General features: G+C 41.9%; 2 protein-coding genes across 2 annotated transcripts; one reads left to right on the forward strand and one right to left on the reverse strand.

The window, feature by feature from the left end:
* The first annotated feature begins 927 nt into the window (after window positions 1–927).
* On the forward strand, window positions 928–7298 carry LOC117727146 (interferon-induced protein 44-like). The gene is made up of 8 exons (XM_034527246.1): window positions 928–1039; window positions 1902–1955; window positions 2026–2059; window positions 2439–2634; window positions 5340–5486; window positions 5589–5760; window positions 5904–6001; window positions 6550–7298. The coding sequence occupies exons 2-8, from the start codon at window positions 1904–1906 to the stop codon at window positions 6718–6720; spliced, it is 870 nt and encodes a 289-aa protein (XP_034383137.1). The 5' UTR covers window positions 928–1039; window positions 1902–1903; the 3' UTR covers window positions 6721–7298.
* Window positions 7299–14612: 7314 nt separating this feature from the next.
* LOC117727144 (interferon-induced protein 44-like) lies at window positions 14613–20320 on the reverse strand. The gene is made up of 8 exons (XM_034527243.1): window positions 20190–20320; window positions 18207–18287; window positions 18091–18124; window positions 17267–17462; window positions 16047–16193; window positions 15773–15944; window positions 15529–15629; window positions 14613–14980 (listed from the first exon to the last, which is right to left on the reverse strand). Exons 2-8 carry the CDS (start codon window positions 18283–18285, stop codon window positions 14795–14797), a joined length of 915 nt encoding a protein of 304 aa, XP_034383134.1. The 5' UTR covers window positions 18286–18287; window positions 20190–20320; the 3' UTR covers window positions 14613–14794.
* Window positions 20321–27183: the final 6863 nt, after the last annotated feature.

Below are 27183 nucleotides of genomic sequence, written 5' to 3' on the forward strand. Positions count from 1 at the left end.
ATTAATATAAACAACCTGGTTCATAGTATTACTTTATTAATATAAACAACCTGGTTCATATATTACTTTATTAATATGAACAACCTGGTTCATATATTACTTTATTAATATAAACAACCTGGTTCATATATTACTTTATTAATATAAATAACCTGGTTCATATATTACTTTATTAATATAGTCTCAGGTTTCATTTTAAAGACAGATAGTGTGGGTGATAATCCATCCATCCATTTTCAATACCGCTTATCCTCATTAGGGTCGCGGGGGCGCTGGAGCCTATCCCAGCTGACATAGGGCGAAGGCAGGGGACACCCTGGACAGGCCGCCAGTCCATCGAGGGCAGTGGGTGATAATAATAAAGCTTATTTATTTAACATATCCAAACGAGGAGTAATGTGTTTCACAGGCAGCCATAAAAAGAACAAAGGATGCAGATATTATAAATGCTTATATATTGTAATAATGTGATGCTTTTGTCTGCTGAATGTGTGCTTCTCCTGAATAGATACACAACACAACACGTGGACCGGCCTGGCAGGTTCTGTTAGATGGAACGATGCTCCTCCTCCTCGTTAGTTCAGCACCAATTAGAAGTGAGGATGATGCAATCGAACCTGTGACGACATCTGTGTATGTAAAGGCCGGACTTCCGGTTCTAGGAAAGAAGAATAAATCCACCAGAACGAGAGAAGTTGTTGGCTGAATTCTTCCAAAGGCTCTTCCCATGCAGACGGTTCTGAACGACGCTAACAATACACACATTTCTATATGAATATACATTTATAAATACATGAGTAAATCCGAACGAGGTCAGTAAACTACAAGTAGCCTACAGATCTAACCGGAAGTCAATGTTTATGCGACTTCCTGTTTATTCTTTGAAGGCAAGTGAAAACTGTGTTTAGTCCCCACCCCCTGATGATGGTGATTATGACGTCACAGGGCATCTGGTGAAAGTGAAAGTAGTCTCAGCTGAACTGTGCTGCGGTGAAACGGCTCCTTTAGTGTCTGGACGCTGCCTGTGTTCCACTTTCAGGTTTGAGTTCCTCTTTAAAGTCTGTTGAAAGCTTGAAATGTAACTTTTGCTTTTTTGGGAATTGTTGATTTTAACTTGTTTTTTTACAGAATACAATTATGAATTATTATTATTGAGTTTTTCATGAAATCATTGCGACGTTGCTCGTAAGTTAAAGTTGTTAAAGTTTTATTTAGTTTCAGTTAAATCCTGTTTTTGGTGAACTCTGTAGTTCATCTAGTTGTTGTGTATTTACCCTCTAAACCCCCAGAATCCGCCGGAGGGATTGAAACTCATGACGTATCACTAAACTCAACCGTTTATCAAAGCCAGCAGCTGTAAAAAACACAATGTTTATTGAGACTCATCTTTCCAACGGTCCGTGAACACATCGCGTGTGACGAGACCTTCAGTCAGACAAAGAAACCGAAACTAAGCTTTAAATTGTGATATTACATTACTTTAAACAGATTCTGTAAAAAACATTAAATTCTGAGCTCCTCAGTGAAACTATGACGTCATGACTGATTCCTCTGAGACCAACAGTCACCTGACAACAATTCAGAGAAACTTTGACTGTTTAGTTGAGTTGAGTTTCTCTCAGTTTGACCTTTCAGTCCATAAACCGTATGAATGATATGATTGACATCAGTAAATTAAGATGTAAATTACTTTTTCATTGAAAGCTTTAAATGTGTAATGTTTTATAGTTTGGGTTATTTTAAATATGCTCCGTACAATCAACATTAACACATTTTAGTTTGTATTTTTCCACTTTAATTTAACAAGTAAAGAAATCAAAGACACTGTGATGGAATATAACATTGAAATATTCCTTCCAGTTAACTTCACAATAAATGACTGAATGTTACTTTTACTATAGATATGTCTCAATGGATCAGATCTTTCATCAAACCTCCACCTCCACCCTCTCCATGTAAGATTCACTTTGAAAATCATTCACAAAAAGGATTTCTATCTGTGATGAACGTGTGTCTCGTTGTCAGGTTTCGATGAACCATGGAGGAGCATCGACTGGGGGTGAGAGTCTGGTCCTGAAAGGGACCTTGATGACTGAAGTTCTCTAATTACCAACATATGCTCTTCAATTACTTGATTTAGGTTGTGAATAAATCACATATTAGTGCGATATAATACTGCTGACATTTAAACACTGCTGCTGTTGTTAGCATTGATAGCATTGTTAGCTACAAACACGTTGAGAGTGAAAATGCTCCAAATCCAAAGGCAATACATATAAATCAAAAAGCAAAGAAAGAATTACACTTAACAATAGTTTGAGACTTTGAACCTCTTTGTGTTTGCTTGTGTGTCTTACAGAAACCTCCTGAGTAATTTACACTTGTTGTGTGCGTTGTTGTTAAAGTCTGATGTGATGTCACGTTTCCTCCCTGAGCAGAGACAAACAGAGCGCTCTGCAGTATGTGAAGGACTACAATCCTCCCACTGAAGGCCAGCAGATCAGGATTCTTCTTCATGGACCAGTTGGAGCTGGAAAGTCCAGTTTCATCAACTCCGTCAACAGTGTCTTAAGAGGCCGAATATACACTCAGGCCTTGGCAGCTAATACCGCTACCGGCTGCTTCACCAAAGAGGTACGACACAGGTGTGCTTGTGTTGAAAATATGTGGTCTGGGACACACCTGATCACATACCTTTATGTGGTCTGGGACTCACCTGATCACATACCTTTATGGGGTCTGGGACTCACCTGATCACATACCTTTATGTGGTCTGGGACTCACCTGATCACATACCTTTATGTGGTCTGGGACTCACCTGATCACATACCTTTATGGGGTCTGGGACACACCTGATCACATACCTTTATGTGATCTGGGACTCACCTGATCACATACCTTTATGTGGTCTGGGACACACCTGATCACATACCTTTATGGGGTCTGGGACACACCTGATCACATACCTTTATGTGGTCTGGGACTCACCTGATCACATACCTTTATGGGGTCTGGGACTCACCTGATCACATACCTTTATGTGGTCTGGGACACACCTGATCACATACCTTTATGTGGTCTGGGACTCACCTGCTCACATACCTTTATGTGGTCTGGGACTCACCTGATCACATACCTTTATGTGATCTGGGACTCACCTGATCACATACCTTTATGTGGTCTGGGACACACCTGATCACATACCTTTATGTGGTCTGGGACTCACCTGATCACATACCTTTATGTGGTCTGGGACTCACCTGATCACATACCTTTATGTGGTCTGGGACTCACCTGATCACATACCTTTATGTGGTCTGGGACTCACCTGATCACATACCTTTATGTGGTCTGGGACTCACCTGCTCACATACCTTTATGTGGTCTGGGACTCACCTGATCACATACCTTTATGTGGTCTGGGACTCACCTGATCACATACCTTTATGGGGTCTGGGACACACCTGATCACATACCTTTATGTGGTCTGGGACACACCTTATCACATACCTTTATGTGGTCTGGGACTCACCTGATCACATACCTTTATGGGGTCTGGGACTCACCTGATCACATACCTTTATGGGGTCTGGGACACACCTGATCACATACCTTTATGTGGTCTGGGACACACCTTATCACATACCTTTATGTGGTCTGGGACTCACCTGATCACATACCTTTATGGGGTCTGGGACTCACCTGATCACATACCTTTATGTGGTCTGGGACTCACCTGATCACATACCTTTATGGGGTCTGGGACACACCTGATCACATACCTTTATGTGGTCTGGGACACACCTGATCACATACCTTTATGGGGTCTGGGACACACCTGATCACATACCTTTATGTGATCTGGGACTCACCTGATCACATACCTTTATGTGGTCTGGGACACACCTGATCACATACCTTTATGGGGTCTGGGACACACCTGATCACATACCTTTATGTGGTCTGGGACTCACCTGATCACATACCTTTATGGGGTCTGGGACTCACCTGATCACATACCTTTATGTGGTCTGGGACACACCTGATCACATACCTTTATGTGGTCTGGGACTCACCTGCTCACATACCTTTATGTGGTCTGGGACTCACCTGATCACATACCTTTATGTGATCTGGGACTCACCTGATCACATACCTTTATGTGGTCTGGGACTCACCTGATCACATACCTTTATGTGGTCTGGGACTCACCTGATCACATACCTTTATGTGGTCTGGGACTCACCTGCTCACATACCTTTATGTGGTCTGGGACTCACCTGATCACATACCTTTATGTGGTCTGGGACTCACCTGATCACATACCTTTATGTGGTCTGGGACTCACCTGCTCACATACCTTTATGTGGTCTGGGACTCACCTGATCACATACCTTTATGTGGTCTGGGACTCACCTGATCACATACCTTTATGGGGTCTGGGACACACCTGATCACATACCTTTATGTGGTCTGGGACACACCTTATCACATACCTTTATGTGGTCTGGGACTCACCTGATCACATACCTTTATGGGGTCTGGGACTCACCTGATCACATACCTTTATGGGGTCTGGGACACACCTGATCACATACCTTTATGTGGTCTGGGACACACCTTATCACATACCTTTATGTGGTCTGGGACTCACCTGATCACATACCTTTATGGGGTCTGGGACTCACCTGATCACATACCTTTATGTGGTCTGGGACTCACCTGATCACATACCTTTATGGGGTCTGGGACACACCTGATCACATACCTTTATGTGGTCTGGGACACACCTGATCACATACCTTTATGGGGTCTGGGACTCACCTGATCACATACCTTTATGTGGTCTGGGACACACCTGCTCACATACCTTTTTCTTGGAGGCTAACTTTATCCTACTTGGCTCGGTGTGAATTGAATTCCTTCATCACCGTCACTCCCTCAAGACTTACCGGTTTGTCTCCTTGGAGCACAAATATGTATTCACTCTTCTTTCAAAGTTCTTCCCTCTGCATCAATCGTTCTGTTCTTGGACCTTTTGGGGATTATTTGTCGATCTTTATCAACTCAATCACTTGTCTTTAGTGAAACTCCGATATGGAAACACTGATTTCTCACAAAATCAACATGCATTGTGGGAGATGGAGTCTATGGTCAATGTACACAGAAAAGCAGCATAGACTTTAGTTTGAAGATGATCATGTGCCTTTCAAGCTGTTGCGGGCCACATAAAATGACAACTATGCCGTATGTTCATACTAGCTTGCTATGGATGTCTATTCCTTCCCTCTAAAGATAATAATAATAAACTGCACTTTTTCTCCATATCTACTTTACAGTACACAACCTACAAGATCCAGAGAGGAGGCCCAGAGCCGTACTACCCTTTTGTCTTCAATGACATCATGGGCCTGGATCCACTCAAAGGTGTCCTGGTGGACGACGTCAAACTGGCTTTAAAGGGACACGTGAAGAACGGTTACAAGGTGCAAACTTTACTGAAAGCTTTTCCACAAAATGACTTAATGGGATTCATTTGAATTATATTGTAAAACAGTCTTTTAACTGGATTCAATTGTGTTTTCCAGTTCAACCCTGAATCCAGCTTGTCAGAGGACGATAGATTCTACAACAGTTCCCCAAACCTCAACGACAAAGTTCATGTTCTGGTTTGTGTCGTTCCTGCCGACACCGTTTCTGGAATGAATGATAGAACTGTGCAGAAGATTCAAGACATCAGGATGGAAGCCAGTAAACTGAGTGAGAGCAGAAACCTCTGTTTATTCTTCTCTGCAGTGTTTTTAATAGAAATGTCACTTCCATAGCGTTGATTGTGGGTCACATGATCAGAGTTTCATGATAAGTGACGGGACTCAACAGTCTTCTACCTTTTGTCCTGGCAGAGATCCCTCAGGTGGCCATTCTCACCAAAATTGATGTCAGTCCTGAAGTCAAAAAGGATTTAAAGAACGTCTACAAGGTCAAGTACCTGAAGGAAAAGGTATGTTTGATCAGCAATATTATGCATTTGCTCAGAGAGCAAATTAGAAATGTCGTTGTACACACAAAACATTTTCAATATATGACCACGATCTGACTTCTGCACCAATTCAGGGTGCTGATCGTTCACTGACGGCAGGACTTCAGTAAAAGATGTTGAACATGTGACAGACCCCACACATAAGGGTTCCCCACACATCAGGTGTTAGATCCTGAATATTGAACATGTTTCGTAGTTGAGATCTGCAATCTGTGCGGCAATAAACAAATGATCTTCAGATCCATCAAAAGTGTCAGAAACGGTCTGTTCTGGTTTTGCTTCCTGAACATTCACTTTTATATGAATCCCTCAAATTAAGCACATGTTGCATTCTCTCTAATGGCCAGCAGGGGGCGACTCCTCTGGTTGTATTAATAAACTTGTGATTTGCTTCAGAACACACAGCTCGATAAATGATCCAAATAATCATCATCATACCTTCGGATCAGTGCAGTGAGAACAAAGCCCTCAATCGTTCAGAGTTGTATTCTAATCTTTTCTTATTGTAGATGGAGGAGTTCAGTGCCAATGTGGGAATCCCAATGAACTGCATCTTCCCCGTGAAGAACTACGATTCAGAAATCGACCTCGACAATGACGTTGACTCGCTGATCCTGAGCTCACTGAAACAGATCATCAACTTCGGAGAAGACGGCATCAACTTCCACCAGTCAGTCTGAATCCTCAGACTGAAATGTTTTTTCTTTAAAGCGTCTTAAAAACTTGCGTGTCTCAGAAGCATTAAATATGCTTGACTAAAAATCAACATTTAAAGTAAAAAAGAAAAATATTCATATTATAAGTCAGTTAATCTGCTTCTTTATTGTGGTTTGATCAGATTTAAATGACATAACAATGTGGCATGTGGTGAAGCGGTAAGAATAGAATGTGAATGAACTGAAGTGTTTTAGTTTTGTTTATTAACTGGATCCCCATTACCTGACGCCTAAGCGGAAGCTAATCTTCCATTTTAGCTTCGTATTACAACATAGAACTCATATAAACTTTCATAACAAAGATGTTTTCAGGGCTTTTAATTTTCTTTATGAATCGTCTCTATTTTTACATCTCATGATGTTTATTCTTAACATTGTTTATATTAATTTTGATAGACATCCAAAAGCTTCTAAAGATACCAAACATTTCATGCCGTAGCAATAGAATCATCAAGTCCCGTGTTATAATATTTCCCCCAATTTCACCACCATGTAGCTTCACTAACAGCTGGAACACAATAAATCTGCATTTTACACCTTCAGCACAATGTGATTATTATTATTACCATTAAAATGTATTTCTACTTGTCAAAGTTTACACAATGTTGAGTTACACAAAGTGTTGTTAATGGAAGCTAAATCGTTAGCTATTGTAGTTAGCCAGCCTACCACAAGTAGCTCTTCCTAGCCGTTTATTAGCTGAACGAAACTGTGACAACCCCCCAAACCCCACAAAGACTGTCTGCCCCACGGACACTTAGATTAATTAAACAAAAAGTACCCAGAAGAAGAGTCATACAAAATGACCTCATAAAGGTTAACACCACCAACGCAACAGTGCAACAAAATGGTGGAGGTGGAGTAGCAGCCATCTTTGACTCAAGCCTATTAATGAATCCTAAACCTAAACTAAACTACAACTCATTTGAAAGCCTTGTTCTTAGTCTTTCACATCCAACCTGGAAAACATTACAGCCAATCCTATTTGTTATACTGTACCGGCCACCAGGTACATATTCAGAATTTATATCTGAATTTTTAGAGTGTTTATCAAGTTTAGTCCTTAAAACTGATAAGGTTATTATTGTAGGAGATTTTAATATTCATGTGGATATTGATAATAATTGCCTTAGTACTGCATTTATCTCATTGTTGGACTCGATTGGCTTCTGTCAGAGTACAGAAACCCACTCACTGCTTTGGCCACACCCTCCACCTTGTTCTTACATATGGCATTGACATTGAGCATTTGGAGGTCTTCCCACAGAACCCTCTTCTGTCAGACCATTACCTCATAACTTTTGAGTTTATACTCCCGGAGTATACACCGTTAGTCAAAAGTTTCTACACCAGATGTAAAGAATCTATAGTTATCTTTGATCAGGACTTGTCCTTTAACTCCCACGTTAAGCAAATCTCAAGGATTGCATTTTTTCATCTACGTAACATTTCAAAAATCCGGCACATCTTGTCTCAAAAAGATGCAGAAAAGCTGGTTCACGCGTTTGTTACTTCCAGACTAGATTACTGCAACTCCTTATTATCAGGCTGCTCTAATAAGTCTCTTAAGTCCCTCCAGTTGATCCAGAATGCTGCAGCTCGTGTACTCACAAAAACTAAGAAAAGAGATCACATGACTCCTGTATTAGCTGCGCTGCACTGGCTCCCTGTAAAATCAAGAATCACATTTAAAACTCTTCTCCTCACCTACAAAGCCTTGATTGGTGATGCACCATCATATCTTAAGCAGCTTGTAGTACCATATTGCCCCACTAGAGAGCTGCTCACTAAATGCGGGGCTACTCGTGGTTCCTAGAGTCCTAAAAAGTAGGATGGGAGCCAGAGCCTTCAGTTATCAAGCTCCTCTTTTATGGAACCAGCTTCCACTTTCAGTCCAGGAGGCAGACACAGTCACCTCATTCAAGAATAGACTTAAGACTTTCCTCTTTAATAGTGCTTATAGTTAGGGCTGAATCAGGTCTGCCCTGGTCCAGCCCCTTGATATGCTGCTATAGGCTTATAGGCTGCTGGGGGATGTTTTAGGATACACTGAGCACCTATCTCCTCTTCTCTCTCTCCTTATGGATGCATTTACATCTCTCCATTGCACCTTATTAACTCTGCTTCCTCCCCGGAGTCGTTGTGACTTCACGTCTCATAGGGTCCATTGGACCTGGAGGTGTCTGATGCCTGGTGAGCCGGCCTCCCATTGGCCCTGCTGATACCCCGCCCCCCCCCCCCCCCTCTCTACCTCCTTCTGTTTCATGGATTGGAGTTCCATTCATACATCTGTCATATTCATTGAATGTTTCTGTAACTCTGTAACTCTGTTCATCTGGTCACATGACATCTATTCATCTGTCCATCCGGGGAGAGGGATCCTCCTCTGTTGCTCTCCTGAAGGTTTCTTCACTTTTTTCCCTGTGAAAGGTTATTTTTGGGGAGTCAAAGGTCAGGGATGTCGTATGTGTACAGATTGTTAAGCCCTCTGAGGCAAATTTGTGATATTGGGCTATACAAAATAAACTGAATTGAAAAAATAGATGTCTAACTGACAGTGCTGTAGCTAAATTTAAAGAAGCGATTCCTTCTGCATTTGATTCAATACCACGTCTCAATGTGTCAATCAAACAACTCCTGTGCTAATGTCGTATCTTTCAAGCCGCAGTGATGTTGAAGAATGATGCTGAAGGAATCTCCGGTGAAAGTGTTCTTTCTGGTATAATAAAGTTTTATTACAGACAGGAATCACAGGTCAGGAACGGGCGACTAGTCAGACTTCTCGGTTAATCAGAAAGTCTCCTGGACACTGCAAGGAACGACGGTTATATCCAGCCAGTCGCCTTGCACAGAATTTGAGATAACATCACACAGGAATCCCCCAATCTACACACATACCTTCTGGACACAGGGAGCGGTATCATATATCAAGATTTGGCGATAACATACAGTCAATGTGGAACGGTATCTTATAAGCCAATCTTCTAAGGAAGCGGAGAATATACCACACTAACTTTAGTCCGTCCCAGATTGATCATATTGTCGATAGTGCTACAGGCTCACTGAGAATGACACTAGACTGTATTGCCCTAGATGATAATAAAACAAAGGAAGTTAGCTCCATCAACCCTCAAACCAGCAAATTAAAGCAAACATCATGAAGAGTTGAAAAGACATGGCATTGTACCAATTTGGAAAAATCTCAGTTAGTCTGGAGAGAGTCTTAAAATATATAGGAAGGCTATGTTAAGCTAAGGCCAGTGACCTCCCGTCCTGTCAGATGATCTGGCCAAAACAATCATAGTATGGCGTCTCACAAGCAAGCAACCTTATACTGTGGAGCGGCGCTATGTGATGTTGAATCTCAGATACATGATGGATGTAGCAGGGTAGTGCCCAGGATTATGATGACGTCCTTCCCATTTATGTCCCATTCTCTTAGGTTCAGTTTTTAGTTACTCCGCGATGTTACTGTCTGTACGGCTCTCGTGATGTGATGTGATGTGGTTTGACCTAACCGTGACATTCGACTCGGTGGTCTATGTCGGAGGAAAAATGAACTCTATGCAATCTGATTAATTATATAGCCTTGGAACGATGATATTTGCTCTCTTCCCTACAGGAGAGAGAACCTTCTGTCCTATTCAGCTGAATTGTATCATGACTTCTGTCATGTTTGATGACTTGTAAACTCGTAATAATCTTTCTATATCTTATCCTGTAATGAAGTATTCAAAGATAATCGTGCTTAAAGTACTTTTGATTTCTCACCAGGAAACTATACATTAATTTCCATCACAAATTGGCGACGAGGATGGGATGGACTCCGTCAGGCGCACAGAAGGCCATAAGATAGATGATCCCTCCCCGAGGGTGAGAAGCTGCCGTTAAAGGGTTGATTGATCTGCCTCACAATTATTGAGAATTATTGACAGACGTGTAATAGTTATCCTGTGGTTAATACAGAGGACAGATAACTAGAGATTTAGCAACGGTCACTGACGTGCTTTAATTATTCATTTGGTACTGTTCACGAGTCTGGATGCATCTACTGAATCCTGAAAAAATGAATTGCCGTACACTCCGGGGTAACTAGATAATGGGCAGCGCTCAGAGTACAGTTCTCACCTCTCAACATGTTCAAACTAACAGTTCTCACCTCTCAACATGTTCAAACTAACAGTTCTCACTTCTCAACATGTTCAAACTAACAGTTCTCATCTCTCAATATGTTCAAACTAACAGCTCTCATCTCTCAACATGTTCAAACTAACAGTTCTCATCTCTGAACATGTTCAAACTAACAGTTCTCACTTCTCAACATGTTCAAACTAGCAGCTCTCACTTCTCAACATGTTGAAACTAACAGTTCTCATCTCTCAACATGTTCAAACTAACAGTTCTCACCTCTCAACATGTTCAAACTAACAGTTCTCATCTCTCAACATGTTCAAACTAACAGTTCTCACCTCTCAACATGTTCAAACTAACAGTTCTCATCTCTCAACATGTTCAAACTAACAGTTCTCACTTCTCAACATGTTCAAACTAACAGTTCTCACCTCTCAACATGTTCAAACTAACAGTTCTCACTTCTCAACATGTTCAAACTAACAGTTCTCATCTCTCAACATGTTCAAACTAACAGTTCTCACCTCTCAACATGTTCAAACTAACAGTTCTCACCTCTCAACATGTTCAAACTAACAGTTCTCACCTCTCAACATGTTCAAACTAACAGCTCTCACTTCTCAACATGTTCAAACTAACAGTTCTCACCTCTCAACATGTTCAAACTAACAGTTCTCATCTCTGAACATGTTCAAACTAACAGTTCTCACTTCTCAACATGTTCAAACTAACAGTTCTCACCTCTCAACATGTTCAAACTAACAGTTCTCACTTCTCAACATGTTCAAACTAACAGTTCTCATCTCTGAACATGTTCAAACTAACAGTTCTCACCTCTCAACATGTTCAAACTAACAGTTCTCACCTCTCAACATGTTCAAACTAACAGCTCTCACTTCTCAACATGTTCAAACTAACAGTTCTCACTTCTCAACATGTTCAAACTAACAGTTCTCACTTCTCAACATGTTCAAACTAACAGTTCTCATCTCTCAACATGTTCAAACTAACAGTTCAACATGTTCAAACTAACAGCTCTCATCTCTCAACATGTTCAAACTAACAGTTCTCATCTCTCAACATGTTCAAACTAACAGTTCTCATCTCTCAACATGTTCAAACTAACAGTTCTCACCTCTCAACATGTTCAAACTAACAGTTCAACATGTTCAAACTAACAGTTCTCATCTCTCAACATGTTCAAACAAAAGCTGCAACAAGTCATATTTGACTGCTGTACTTGCTGACCAGCCATCACTTCTCTCTCTCTTCCTTTTTTTTGAAAGAACATCCAGTAATCTGCCTTTTTTTTAACAGTGTTTATTAATTTACCTATATTGTTTTTAGCCATTTTCTCATGTGTTTGTCATACTGTATTGTATCTGTGCTGTTTGTGTCACTTGTCTGGACTGTGCTACTGCCTCTTGGCCAGCTCATCATTATAAATGAGAATTGGTTCTCAATTGATTTTACATGGTTATATAAATATCTAATAATAATAATAATAATAATAATAATAAGTAAAGGAGAGATGGTTAAAAATCATGATATCAGTATCCTGCAACACCTGTAAGTTTAGTCAGAATGTTATTCTGGCAGTTTAAATCAAATGCAAAATTGGGTTGATGTGGGTTTTCCTTTAAATGGAAAGTGAAAATCAATTCAACAGTTAAAGGTGCAACTGAGGGAAATGCAGAAGAGCAGTGCAGCTCAGCATCCAATCCGGTCCAAAAGAAAGCAGAAAAAGAATGTGATATTTAAGGCAGACTGGGAAGCATTTCAAATGTGAAAATATGAGTCAGAAAGAAGGGAGAGTCAGAGATTGAAAGCATTCAATTCACTAAAGTTCGAAGAGCCTACAAAGAACGCTACAATTAGTCCGCCCATTCACCCAAATGCTATTTATCCTAGTCTTTCTGAGGTACTGAGGAAATCGGGTGACCCAGACCTGGACTCCGCCTCAGGCCGACCTGGGAGGGGCAGAGATCATGGCAGAGGTCGTGCAGAGGCAGTGTCAGGAATTCCCCTTCATATTAGTTGTTTTCACCCTGTCTGACTAGTTAATTAACTCACATGTCATTTCAGATCCTGCCCGTCACACCTGATCATCCCTGATTCCCTTCACCTGGTCCTGACACCCGTTTCACCTGTTGCCCATTTCCTCATTAGTCCCTCACTACTTAGGTCCCCTCACTTGCACTTGTCCTCTTCCAGATTGTCTTGTGTGTTAGTGCCAAATGCTCCAGTGTACCGTTGGCCCATGCCTGATCTACCTGTTCTGACCCTGTTTCGTCTGTCCCGTCGACCCTGGATTTTGCCTGATTCGACTGACCTCCCAGTTTTACCTTATTATTTCAGAAGATTAAGTACATCCCAAAACCCCTCATGTATGTATACCAGTGGGAACTACTGTTAGTTCAATTCAGTTTATTTTGTATAGCCCAAAATCACAAATTACAAACTCCCCTCAGAGGGCTTTACAATCTGTACACATACGACATCCCTGACCTTTGACCTCACATCGGATCAGGAAAAACTCCCCAAAAATAACCTTTGACAGGGAAAAAAAGGAAGAACCCTTCAGGAGAGCAACAGAGGAGGATCCCTCTCCCCGGATGGACAGAAGCAATAGATGTCATGTGTACAAGACGCCTATGCCTACACTGTACCTGAGAGGACCTCATAAAGGTCCCCCATTGGATATACTAACCAAAGAAATACAAAGCTATGTCCAGTGATTGGCATGTATACATGAAGTACTGCTTCAACAGGTAAAGAGAGGGATGTTGTTCCAGAACCACAGAAGGCAAGGTCAGTGGGTCTATCTCAAAACCTACAATAGGAAGTGGATCGAGTCAAGGCGGACTGGACCCTACCTGGTAGTGCTGACCACACCCACCGCAATGAAGATTGAAGGGAAAGTTCAATTATCAGACCCACACTCCAATGACCATAGATGACAGACTCAAGCTCTTGGTTTTACTTGCTGCAAGGAGAATGTTGAGCTGCACGTCTCCAAAACACTCTGGCTCGCCACTCTCCAGACAGTCCTTTTTATTGAAGTGGTTCTCCCACACAGAATGAGGGAACAGTTTGTCCAGTCCCTTATCAGTCTGAGATGACCCTGAGCCATGTGTGGTGTGTGAGGTATGTGGGGAGGCACATTAAACCTGTTGACCTCTTGTCCTCAGGGTGAACGGTATAGAATAAGTAAAACAACAACGTATTACTCTTCTTCTGTTAGCTACAGTAATTACATTCATAGGGTGTACATTCTTTAATGCAAATTGAAAACACATGCTCTAAACTCTAACAGATAGCCCCACGCCTTTCTTCTGCTCGCATCTGTGGTCAACGTGGGGCTATCCACACCAGAATCCCAGCACACCAACCATGAAGCTGAAGGAGAGGAGTGCCCTTGATCCTTCACGATGCCCCCTCCCTCACCTCTCTACCTCCTGTTTCATGGATTGTGAAGGTCTGGATCGTGGTCTATGCCTACTACTATTTTTTCCTGATCCTATGTGAGGTCAAAGGTCAGGGATGTTGTATGTGTACAGATTGTAAAGCCTTCGGAGGGGAGTTTGGGCTATAGAAAATAAATGAATTGAACATGCATATACAGGAGATATTTTATATCTCCTCAGAGGAAACGTTATTTTAACACTTTTAACACTACTTTGTGTCAAACACATGTTTTTGGTTTTTCAGAAAGACGTAAAAAAGCAGATATACATTTTAATGGTATTTAATGCATATTTAATGCTGCTGAGACACACACATTTTTAAGAAGCTTTAAAGAAAGAACGTAATGTAATGAAAATCATAAACGAGATCCCACTGGAAATCTTGCAGATTGTTATTTTGACATCCTGAAATATTTCTTGTAATGCTGCGTTCAAACATTTCAGTCTGAGGATTCAGACTGACTCTGGTGGAAGTTGATGCGGTCTTCTCCGAAGTTGATGATCTGTTTCAGTGAGCTCAGGATCAGCGAGTCAACGTCATTGTCGAGGTCGATTTCTGAATCGTAGTTCTTCACGGGGAAGATGCAGTTCATTGGGATTCCCACATTGGCACTGAACTCCTCCATCTACAATAAGAAAAGATTAGAATACAACTCTGAACGATTGAGGGCTTTGTTCTCACTGCACTGATCCGAAGGTATGATGATGATTATTTGGATCATTTATCGAGCTGTGTGTTCTGAAGCAAATCACAAGTTTATTAATACAACCAGAGGAGTCGCCCCCTGCTGGCCATTAGAGAGAATGCAACATGTGCTTAATTTGAGGGATTCATATAAAAGTAAATGTTCAGGAAGCAAAACCAGAACAGACCGTTTCTGACACTTTTGATGGATCTGAAGATCATTTGTTTATTGCCGCACAGATTGCAGATCTCAACTACGAAACATGTTCAATATTCAGGATCTAACACCTGATGTGTGGGGAACCCTTATGTGTGGGGTCTGTCACATGTTCAACATCTTTTACTGAAGTCCTGCCGTCAGTGAACGATCAGCACCCTGAATTGGTGCAGAAGTCAGATCGTGGTCATATATTGAAAATGTTTTGTGTGTACAACGACATTTCTAATTTGCTCTCTGAGCAAATGCATAATATTGCTGATCAAACATACCTTTTCCTTCAGGTACTTGACCTTGTAGACGTTCTTTAAATCCTTTTTGACTTCAGGACTGACTTCATCAATTTTGGTGAGAATGGCCACCTGAGGGATCTCTGCCAGGACAAAAGGTAGAAGACTGTTGAGTCCCGTCACTTATCATGAAACTCTGATCATGTGACCCACAATCAACGCTATGGAAGTGACATTTCTATTAAAAACACTGCAGAGAAGAATAAACAGAGGTTTCTGCTCTCACTCAGTTTACTGGCTTCCATCCTGATGTCTTGAATCTTCTGCACAGTTCTATCATTCATTCCAGAAACGGTGTCGGCAGGAACGACACAAACCAGAACATGAACTTTGTCGTTGAGGTTTGGGGAACTGTTGTAGAATCTATCGTCCTCTGACAAGCTGGATTCAGGGTTGAACTGGAAAACACAATTGAATCCAGTTAAAAGACTGTTTTACAATATAATTCAAATGAATCCCATTAAGTCATTTTGTGGAAAAGCTTTCAGTAAAGTTTGCACCTTGTAACCGTTCTTCACGTGTCCCTTTAAAGCCAGTTTGATGTCGTCCACCAGGACACCTTTGAGTGGATCCAGGCCCATGATGTCATTGAAGACAAAAGGGTAGTACGGCTCTGGGCCTCCTCTCTGGATCTTGTAGGTTGTGTACTGTAAAGTAGATATGGAGAAAAAGTGCAGTTTATTATTATTATCTTTAGAGGGAAGGAATAGACATCCATAGCAAGCTAGTATGAACATACGGCATAGTTGTCATTTTATGTGGCCCGCAACAGCTTGAAAGGCACATGATCATCTTCAAACTAAAGTCTATGCTGCTTTTCTGTGTACATTGACCATAGACTCCATCTCCCACAATGCATGTTGATTTTGTGAGAAATCAGTGTTTCCATATCGGAGTTTCACTAAAGACAAGTGATTGAGTTGATAAAGATCGACAAATAATCCCCAAAAGGTCCAAGAACAGAACGATTGATGCAGAGGGAAGAACTTTGAAAGAAGAGTGAATACATATTTGTGCTCCAAGGAGACAAACCGGTAAGTCTTGAGGGAGTGACGGTGATGAAGGAATTCAATTCACACCGAGCCAAGTAGGATAAAGTTAGCCTCCAAGAAAAAGGTATGTGAGCAGGTGAGTCCCAGATCACATACAGGTATGTGATCAGGTGTGTCCCAGACCACATAAAGGTATGTGATCAGGTGTGTCCCAGACCACATAAAGGTATGTGATCAGGTGTGTCCCAGACCACATAAAGGTATGTGATCAGGTGTGTCCCAGACCACATAAAGGTATGTGATCAGGTGTGTCCCAGACCACATAAAGGTATGTGATCAGGTGTGTCCCAGACCACATAAAGGTATGTGATCAGGTGAGTCCCAGACCCCATAAAGGTATGTGATCAGGTGAGTCCCAGACCCCATAAAGGTATGTGATCAGGTGTGTCCCAGACCACATAAAGGTATGTGATCAGGTGAGTCCCAGACCCCATAAAGGTATGTGATCAGGTGTGTCCCAGACCACATAAAGGTATGTGATCAGGTGAGTCCCAGACCACATACAGGTATGTGATCAGGTGTGTCCCAGACCACATAAAGGTATGTGATCAGGTGAGTCCCAGACCCCATAAAGGTATGTGATCAGGTGAGTCCCAGACCACATAAAGGTATGTGAGCAGGTGTGTCCCAGACCACATATTTTCAACACAAGCACACCTGTGTCGTACCTCTTTGGTGAAGCAGCCGGTAGCGGTATTAGCTGCCAAGGCCTGAGTGTATATTCGGCCTCTTAAGACACTGTTGACGGAGTTGATGAAACTGGACTTTCCAGCTCCAACTGGTCCATGAAGAAGAATCCTGATCTGCTGGCCTTCAGTGGGAGGATTGTAGTCCTTCACATACTGCAGAGCGCTCTGTTTGTCTCTGCTCAGGGAGGAAACGTGACATCACATCAGATGCAGAAGAGTCGGCCAAAGTACGAGTCAGCCGGCGGACCTTTTATAGAAAATGAGCAGGGAGCTCTGAGTGTTATTTGAATATTGTTCATTTTCATATTCTACCCATATTGTGATGAAGTTTTCCTTTAATATCCTGTATTAAATGTGTTGACTGTATTTGTGTAATTTTCCAGAAAATGTTAAAAGAAAAACTATTTATATTGTATACTGCCAGTAATATAAATAAGAAACTATCTGGAGACAAACATTTTTAATTCAACTTGTAATAACATATAAACTAACAACTCAAAGTTTTCCAACTATCGGCCAAAGTGCAGCGGATAAACTCCAAAGTTCTGGTTTCTATGGTAATAGTGACCAATCAGGGCGGAGCAGTCTGACAGAATGCAGGTAAACAGAGATAAAGAATAAAATATCATCTGGGAACTAACCGTCTGAGTAAACAATGAAGAAAAAAAGTTAACCCTCTTATTGGACTTGAAACTTGATTCTGTGTACACTTTGGATTTTGACATCCCTGAAAATCATTGAACATGGCGTTGGTAGTTAGAGAACTTCAGTCATCAAGGTCCCTTTCAGGACCAGACACTCACCCCCAGTCGATTCTCCTCCATGGTTCATCGAAACCTGACAACGAAGACACACGTTCATAAGAAACACAATCTGATAACATTGTGTAACCTTTCATTGTGTTGGTAAATCATCTTACATAGAGAGGGGGGAGGGGTAAAACGGTGGACCACCTGGGGAGGCGGTTGAGGTTCAGGCTGAGAACTGTTCGACCCCATGGCTGCAGAGTAACACAGGAACACATTGATAACTAATCAATAACTATTCTTATACATATGGACTCACTTAAAGGAAGGTAGTTCTATTTCTGTCCTTTCTCTTTCTGTCCTTCTCCTTCTCTTCCTCTCCTCTGTTCTTTCTCTATCTCTTTCTGTCCTCTGTCCTTCTCCTTCTCTTCCTCTCCTCTGTTCTTTCTCTTCCTGTCTGCTTTGCCTCTCGTTTCCTGCTCTGGAAAAAAGGGGCGTCGGCCGATGGAATTAGGTTTCACTTTTGTTTCCATGTTCATGTATTGATAAAGTAACAACCTCCAACCGAGTACCCTTCACTTCCTGTGTGTGTGTGTGAGTGTGTGTCTGTGTGTGTGTGTGTGTGTTTCTATGTGTGTGTGCGTGTGTTTCTATGTGTTTCTATGTGTGTGTGTGTGTGTGTGTGTGTTTCTATGTGTGTGTGTGTGTGTGTTTCTATGTGTGTGTGTGTTTCTATGTGTGTGTGTGTGTGTGTTTCTATGTGTGTGTGTGTGTCTGTGTGTGTGTGTGTTTCTATGTGTGTGTGTGTGTCTGTGTGTGTCTGTGTGTGTGTGTGTTTCTATGTGTGTGTGTGTGTGTCTGTGTGTGTCTGTGTGTGTGTGTGTTTCTATGTGTGTGTGTTTCTATGTGTGTGTCTGTGTGTGTGTTTATATGTGTTTCTATGTGTGTGTGTTTCTATGTGTGTGTGTGTGTGTGTTTCTATATGTGTGTGTGTGTGTGTTTCTATGTGTGTGTGTGTGTGTCTCTATGTGTGTGTGTCTCTATGTGTGTGTGTTTCTATGTGTGTGTGTTTCTATGTGTGTGTGTTTCTATGTGTGTGTGTGTGTGTGTTTCTATATGTGTGTGTGTGTGTGTTTCTATGTGTGTGTGTGTGTGTCTCTATGTGTGTGTGTCTCTATGTGTGTGTGTTTCTATGTGTGTGTGTTTCTATGTGTGTGTGTTTCTATGTGTGTGTGTTTCTATGTGTGTGTGTCTCTATGTGTGTGTGTTTCTATGTGTGTGTGTTTCTATGTGTGTGTGTTTCTATGTGTGTGTGTTTCTATGTGTGTGTGTTTCTATGTGTGTGTGTCTCTATGTGTGTGTGTTTCTATGTGTGTGTGTTTCTATGTGTGTGTGTTTCTATGTGTGTGTGTTTCTATGTGTGTGTGTTTCTATGTGTGTGTGTTTCTATGTGTGTGTGTCTCTATGTGTGTGTGTTTCTATGTGTGTGTGTTTCTATGTGTGTGTGTTTCTATGTGTGTGTGTTTCTATGTGTGTGTGTTTCTATGTGTGTGTGTCTCTATGTGTGTGTGTTTCTATGTGTGTGTGTTTCTATGTGTGTGTGTTTCTATGTGTGTGTGTTTCTATGTGTGTGTGTTTCTATGTGTGTGTGTGTGTGTGTTTCTATATGTGTGTGTGTGTGTGTTTCTATGTGTGTGTGTGTGTGTCTCTATGTGTGTGTGTCTCTATGTGTGTGTGTTTCTATGTGTGTGTGTTTCTATGTGTGTGTTGGAGGAGCTCCGCCCGACAGCATGATAATAAATGAGATCAAAACATGAACACGTATTAACAAAGAGCAGCAGCAACGTCGGGCTCATCAATACTACGATCTGTAATGATTTATTTTATTGTTATCGCCCAAAAGACAACATCAAAATAATTCCCCCCAAATTCAAGATAAGACAAAAAGATGATGAGTTTAAAGACAGTTTAGTAAACTGAACCAAACAAAACGAAGTTAATAAAGTATAATCACAACAATTAGATGAACTACAGAGTTCACCAAAATCCAGAAAGTAGAACTTTAATTCATGAAACATTGCTCAATGATTTCATTTCAAATCAACAAGGCAGGAACACAAGATGTGTTATTTCAACAGATTAATAGAGAAACATACCTGAAGTTGAAGAGAGACGACGTTCCAAAGAGTCCAGAGAAGAATGGAACACGTTGTCCTCAGAGATATTTATAGAGCAGGAGGAACACTTTCACTTTCAGCTGCTGCTTCGGGACGTCTACGCCACGCAGTCACTAGTGATCTACGATCACATTATCTGTCCTTCTCTTTCTGTCCTCTGTCCTTCTCCTTCTCCTTCTGTCCTCTGTCCTCTTTCTGTCCTTTCTCCTTCTGTCCTCTGTCCTTCTCCTTCTCCTTCTGTCCTCTGTCCTTCTCTTTCTCTTTATGTACTCTGTCCTTTCTCTTTCTCTTTCTGTCCTCTGTCCTTCTCCTTCTCCTTCTGTCCTCTGTCCTTCTCCTTCTCTTTCTGTCCTCTGTCCTTCTCCTTCTCCTTCTGTCCTCTGTCCTCTTTCTGTCCTTTCTCCTTCTGTCCTCTGTCATTCTCTTTCTCTTTATGTACTCTGTCCTTCTCTTTCTCTTTATGTACTCTGTCCTTTCTCTTTCTCCTTCTGTCCTCTGTCCTCTTTCTGTCCTTTCTCCTTCTGTCCTCTGTCCTTCTCCTTCTCCTTCTGTCCTCTGTCCTTCTCTTTCTCTTTATGTACTCTGTCCTTTCTCTTTCTCCTTCTGTCCTCTGTCCTTTCTCTTTCTGTCCTCTGTCCTTTCTCTTTCTCCTTCTGTCCTCTGTCCTTTCTCCTTCTGTCCTCTGTCCTTTCTCTTTCTCTTTATGTCCTCTGTCCTTCTCTTTCTCTTTCTGTCCTCTGTCCTCTTTCTGTCCTTTCTCTTTCTCCTTCTGTCATCTGTCCTTTTCCTTTCTCCTTCTGTCCTCTGTCCTTTCTCTTTCTCTTTCTGTCCTCTGTCCTTTCTCTTTATGTCCTCTGTCCTTCTCTTTCTCTTTATGTCCTTCTCCTTCTCTTTCTGTCCTCTGTCCTCTTTCTGTCCTTTCTCCTTCTGTCCTCTGTCCTTTCTCTTTCTCTTTATGTCCTCTGTCCTTCTCTTTCTCTTTCTGTCCTTCTCCTTCTCTTTCTGTCCTCTGTCCTCTTTCTGTCCTTTCTCCTTCTGTCCTCTGTCCTTCTCCTTCTCCTTCTGTCCTCTGTCCTTCTCTTTCGTTTATGTACTCTGTCCTTTCTCTTTCTCCTTCTGTCCTCTGTCCTTTCTCTTTCTCTTTCTGTCCTTTCTCTTTCTCCTTCTGTTCTCTGTCCTTTCTCTTTCTCTTTATGTCCTCTGTCCTTCTCTTTCTCCTTCTGTCCTCTGTCCTTTCTCTTTCTCTTTATGTACTCTGTCCTTTCTCTTTCTCTTTCTGTCCTTTCTCTTTCTCTTTCTGTCCTCTGTCCTTTCTCTTTCTCTTTATGTACTCTGTCGTTCTCTTTCTCTTTCTGTCCTCTGTCCTCTTTCTGTCCTTTCTCCTTCTGTCCTCTGTCCTTTCTCTTTCTCTTTCTGTCCTCTGTCCTTTCTCTTTCTCTTTATGTCCTCTGTCCTTCTCTTTCTCTTTCTGTCCTTCTCCTTCTCTTTCTGTCCTCTGTCCTCTTTCTGTCCTTTCTCCTTCTGTCCTCTGTCCTTCTCCTTCTCCTTCTGTCCTCTGTCCTTCTCTTTCTCTTTATGTACTCTGTCCTTTCTCTTTCTCCTTCTGTCCTCTGTCCTTTCTCTTTCTCTTTCTGTCCTCTGTCCTTTCTCTTTCTCCTTCTGTCCTCTGTCCTTTCTCTTTCTCTTTCTGTCCTCTGTCCTTTCTCTTTCTCCTTCTGTCATCTGTCCTTTTCCTTTCTCCTTCTGTCATCTGTCCTTTCTCTTTCTCTTTATGTACTCTGTCCTTTCTCTTTCTCCTTCTGTCCTCTGTCCTTTCTCTTTCTCTTTCTGTCCTCTGTCCTTTCTCTTTCTCCTTCTGTCCTCTGTCCTTTCTCTTTCTCCTTCTGTCCTCTGTCCTTTCTCTTTCTCTTTCTGTCATCTGTCCTTTCTCTTTCTCCTTCTGTCCTCTGTCCTTTCTCTTTCTCTTTCTGTCCTCTGTCCTTTCTCTTTCTCTTTATGTCCTCTGTCCTTCTCTTTCTCTTTCTGTCCTTCTCCTTCTCTTTCTGTCCTCTGTCCTTTCTCTTTCTCTTTATGTCCTCTGTCCTTTCTCTTTCTCTTTCTGTCCTCTGTCCTTTCTCTTTCTCCTTCTGTCCTCTGTCCTTTCTCTTTCTCTTTATGTACTCTGTCCTTTCTCTTTCTCCTTCTGTCCTCTGTCCTTTCTCTTTCTCTTTATGTCCTTTCTCTTTCTCTTTCTGTCCTCTGTCCTTTCTCTTTCTCTTTATGTACTCTGTCGTTCTCTTTCTCTTTCTGTCCTCTGTCCTCTTTCTGTCCTTTCTCCTTCTGTCCTCTGTCCTTTCTCTTTCTCTTTATGTCCTCTGTCCTTCTCTTTCTCTTTCTGTCCTTCTCCTTCTCTTTCTGTCCTCTGTCCTCTTTCTGTCCTTTCTCCTTCTGTCCTCTGTCCTTCTCCTTCTCCTTCTGTCCTCTGTCCTTCTCTTTCTCTTTATGTACTCCGTCCTTTCTCTTTCTCCTTCTGTCCTCTGTCCTTTCTCTTTCTCTTTATGTCCTCTGTCCTTTCTCTTTCTCCTTCTGTCCTCTGTTCTTTCTCTTTCTGTCCTCTGTCCTTTCTCTTTCTCCTTCTGTCCTCTGTCCTTTCTCTTTCTCTTTATGTCCTCTGTCCTTTCTCTTTCTCTTTCTGTACTCTGTCCTTTCTCTTTCTCTTTCTGTCCTTTCTCTTTCTCTTTCTGTCCTTTCTCCTTCTGTCCTCTGTCCTTTCTCTTTCTCTTTACGTCCTCTGTCCTTTCTCTTTCTCTTTCTGTCCTCTGTCCTTTCTCCTTCTGTCCTCTGTCCTTTCTCTTTCTCTTTACGTCCTCTGTCCTTTCTCTTTCTCCTTCTGTCCTCTGTCCTTTCTCTTTATGTCCTCTGTCCTTTCTCTTTCTCCTTCTGTCCTCTGTCCTTTCTCTTTCTGTCCTCTGTCCTTTCTCTTTCTCCTTCTGTCCTCTGTCCTTTCTCTTTCTCTTTACGTCCTCTGTCCTTTCTCTTTCTCTTTCTGTCCTTTGTCTTTATGTCCTCTGTCCTTTCTCTTTCTCTTTATGTACTCTGTCCTCTTTCTGTCCTTTCTCCTTCTGTCATCTGTCCTCTTTCTGTCCTTTCTCCTTCTGTCCTCTGTCCTCTTTCTGTCCTTTCTCCTTCTGTCCTCTGTCCTCTTTCTGTCCTTTCTCTTTCTGTCCTCTGTCCTTCTCTTTCTCTTTCTGTCCTCTGTCCTCTGTCCTTCTCTTTCTCTTTCTGTCCTCTGTCCTCTTTCTGTCCTTTCTCTTTCTCCTTCTGTCCTCTGTCCTTCTCTTTCTCTTTCTGTCATCTGTCCTCTTTCTGTCCTTTCCCTTTCTCCTTCTGTCATCTGTCCTTTCCCTTTCTCCTTCTGTCCTCTGTCCTTTCTCTTTCTCCTTCTGTCATCTGTCCTTTCCCTTTCTCTTTATGTACTCTGTCCTTTCTCTTTCTCCTTCTGTCCTCTGTCCTTTCTCTTTCTCTTTCTGTCCTCTGTCCTTTCTCTTTCTCTTTCTGTCCTCTGTCCTTTCTCTTTCTCCTTCTGTCCTCCGTCCTTTCTCTTTCTCCTTCTGTCCTCTGTCCTTCTCTTTCTCTTTCTGTCATCTGTCCTCTTTCTGTCCTTTCCCTTTCTCCTTCTGTCCTCTGTCCTTTCTCTTTCTCTTTATGTACTCTGTCCTTTCTCTTTCTCTTTCTGTCCTCTGTCCTTTCTCCTTCTCCTTCTGTCCTCTGTCCTTTCTCTTTCTCTTTATGTACTCTGTCGTTCTCCTTCTCTTTCTGTCCTCTGTCCTTCTCTTTCTCTTCATGTACTAGTTCCTCCTCTTTCTGTCCTCTGTCTTTCTCTTTCTCTTTCTGTCCTCTGTCCTTCCCTTTCTCTTTCTGTCCTCTGTCCTTCTCTTTCTCTTCATGTACTAGTTCCTTCTCTTTCTCTTTCTGTACTCTGTCCTTCTCTTTCTCTTCATGTACTAGTTCCTTCTCTTTCTCTTTCTGTACTCTGTCCTTCTCTTTCTCTTCATGTACTAGTTCCTTCTCTTTCTCTTTCTGTCCTCTGTCATTCTCTTTCTCTTCATGTACTAGTTCCTTCTCTTTCTCTTTCTGTACTCTGTCCTTCTCCTTCTCTTTCTGTCGTCTGTCCTTTCTCCTTCTCTCTCTGTCCTTCTCTTTCTCTTCATGTACTCTGTCCTTTCTCCTTCTCTTTCTGTCCTCTGTCCTTCTCTTTCTCTTTCTGTCATCTGTCCTCTTTCTGTCCTTTCTCCTTCTGTCCTCTGTCCTTTCTCTTTCTCTTTATGTACTCTGTCGTTCTCTTTCTCTTTCTGTCCTCTGTCCTTCCCTTTCTCTTTCTGTCCTCTGTCCTTCTCTTTCTCTTCATGTACTAGTTCCTCCTCTTTCTGTCCTCTGTCCTTCTCTTTCTCTTTATGTACTCTGTCCTTCCCTTTCTATTTCTGTCCTCTGTCCTTTCTCCTTCTCTTTCTGTCCTGTGTCCTTCTCTTTCTCTTTCTGTCCTTTCCTATTCTGTCCTCTGTCCTTCTCTTTCTCTTTATGTACTCTGTCCTTCTCCTTCTATTTCTGTCCTCTCTTCTTTCTATTTCTGTCCTCTGTCCTTCTCTTTCTCTTTCTGTCCTTTCTCCTTCTGTCCTCTGTCCTTTCTCTTTCTCTTTCTGTCCTCTGTCCTTCTCTTTCTCTTTCTGTCCTTTCTCCTTCTGTCCTCTGTCCTTCTCCCTTTCTTTATGTACTCTGTCCTTCTCCTTCTCTTTCTGTCCTCTCTTCTTTCTATTTCTGTCCTCTGTCCTTCTCTTTCTGTCCTTTCTCTTTCTGTACTCTGTCCTTCTCCTTCTCTTTCTGTCGTCTGTCCTTTCTCCTTCTCTCTCTGTCCTCTGTACTTTCTCCTTCTCTTTCTGTCCTCTGTCCTTCTCTTTCTCCTTCTGTCCTCTGTCCTTTCTCTTTATCTTTCAGTCCTCTGTCCTTCTCCTTCTCTTTCTGTCTTCTGTCCTTCTCCTTCTCTTTCTGTCCTCTGTCCTTTCTCTTTCTGTACTCTGTCCTTTCTCTTTCTGTCCTCTGTCCTTTCTCTTTCTTTACTTTGTCCTTCTCCTTCTCTTTCTGTCCTCTGTCCTTTCTCCCTCTCTTTCTGTCCTTTCTCTTTCTGTCCTTCTCCTTCTCTTTCTGTCCTCTGTCCTTTCTCTTTCTCTTTCTGTCCTCTGTCCTTCTCTTTCTCTTTCTGTCCTTTCTCCTTCTGTCCTCTGTCCTTCTCCCTTTCTTTATGAACTCTGTCCTTCTCCTTCTCTTTCTGTCCTCTCTTCTTTCTATTTCTGTCCTCTGTCCTTCTCTTTCTGTCCTTTCTCTTTCTGTACTCTGTCCTTCTCCTTCTCTTTCTGTCGTCTGTCCTTTCTCCTTCTCTCTCTGTCCTCTGTACTTTCTCCTTCTCTTTCTGTCCTCTGTCCTTCTCCTTCTCTTTCTGTCTTCTGTCCTTCTCCTTCTCTTTCTGTCCTCTGTCCTTTCTCTTTCTGTCCTCTGTCCTTTCTCTTTCTGTACTCTGTCCTTCTCCTTCTCTTTCTGTCCTCTGTCCTTTCTCCTTCTCTTTCTGTCCTTTCTCTTTCTCTTTCTGTCCTTCTCCTTCTCTTTCTGTCCTCTGTCCTTTCTCTTTCTGTCCTCTGTCCTTTCTCTTTCTGTACTCTGTCCTTCTCCTTCTCTTTCTGTCCTCTGTCCTTCTCCTTCTCTTTCTGTCCTCTGTCCTTTCTCCTTCTCTTTCTGTCCTTTCTCTTTCTCTTTCTGTCCTTCTCCTTCTCTTTCTGTCCTCTGTCCTTTCTCCTTCTCTTTCTGTCCTTCTCCTTCTCTTTCTGTCCTTCTCCTTCTCTTTCTGTACTCTGTCCTTCTCCTTCTCTTTCTGTCCTCTGTCCTTTCTCCTTCTCTTTCTGTCCTTTCTCTTTCTCTTTCTGTCCTTCTCTTTCTCTTTCTGTACTCTGTCCTTCTCCTTCCGTTTCCGAACCCTAACCCTAACCAAAGTTACAAAGAACCAAAGACGCAAAGACCTAAAGACCTGCTGGTGCACCACTGGGAGGACTGATGCTGATTGGAGGAGCCCGGAGGGGAGGCGGGTCCATCGGTTTGAGCTTAATGACAACTGACAGCAGCAGAGAGGAGAACCCATTTAAAACCTCGATGTGATTGGTTCATTCAACGTACACGCCCCCCGACTTAAGTCACCATTTCACTATTGTTAATTATGTTTAATTACTAAGTTAAGAAGTTAATGCTTTTTTAGTAATTGATGAGCATTGTGATAGTTTAAGAAGTTGTGTTATTTAAAGGCAATAATTACTATAAATACATTTAACACACATTTCTGTTATATGTGTTGGTTATTGTCTTAATGTATCACCCTGTTAGAGGAACTGGTAAACATATCTTCAGTCAGTGGGAGGCTGTGGCCCAGTCCGTCTCTACTAGAGATGAAACCCTCATCACCTCATTATGACGCCACAGCTACAGGTTATCATTTGTTTTGTGTAAACACCTCATATTTGACAAGTGAAATAAAATGTTACATGAAGCGCAACACAAATACCCTCACGGCAGAGGATCCATAGACACGCTGCGTCATTAACAGACAACGCAACTAACTAATCAACACAAGGACAAGAACTAATTATTAAAAGAACCAGTCACATTTATTTATAATAAAACATGATGAAAAAAATCCACAAAACGGGGGAACTAAAACACTGAGGCATTCAAATATTATTAACATCAGAAGTAACGATATTAATTAACTATATAATAAAAACAACACCATAGACACATTAACGCAAAGCTACTGCAGATGTAAAAAGCATCTGTGAAGAAAGAGTTCGATGACGCGGTTGTAAAGCGTGTCGGTCCACCAGCAGGTCCACCAGCAGGTCCACCAGCAGGTCCACCAGCAGGTCCACCAGCAGGTCCACCAGCAGGTTCACCAGCA

The sequence above is a fragment of the Cyclopterus lumpus genome, chromosome 24 (assembly GCF_009769545.1).
Source record: "Cyclopterus lumpus isolate fCycLum1 chromosome 24, fCycLum1.pri, whole genome shotgun sequence".
Classification (NCBI taxonomy): domain Eukaryota; kingdom Metazoa; phylum Chordata; class Actinopteri; order Perciformes; family Cyclopteridae; genus Cyclopterus; species Cyclopterus lumpus.

Coding starts and splice junctions, on each gene's coding strand:
- LOC117727144 (XM_034527243.1), bottom strand. CDS start 18,285: ATGGGGTCGAACAGTTCTCAGCCTGAACCTCAACCGCCTCCCCAGGTG. Junction 16,194..17,266: donor CCGGCTGCTTCACCAAAGAG/GTACGACACAGG, acceptor TCTACTTTACAG/TACACAACCTACAAGATCCA. Junction 14,981..15,528: donor TCAAGTACCTGAAGGAAAAG/GTATGTTTGATC, acceptor TTCTTATTGTAG/ATGGAGGAGTTCAGTGCCAA.
- LOC117727146 (XM_034527246.1), top strand. CDS start 1,904: ATGTCTCAATGGATCAGATCTTTCATCAAACCTCCACCTCCACCCTCT. Junction 2,635..5,339: donor CCGGCTGCTTCACCAAAGAG/GTACGACACAGG, acceptor TCTACTTTACAG/TACACAACCTACAAGATCCA. Junction 6,002..6,549: donor TCAAGTACCTGAAGGAAAAG/GTATGTTTGATC, acceptor TTCTTATTGTAG/ATGGAGGAGTTCAGTGCCAA.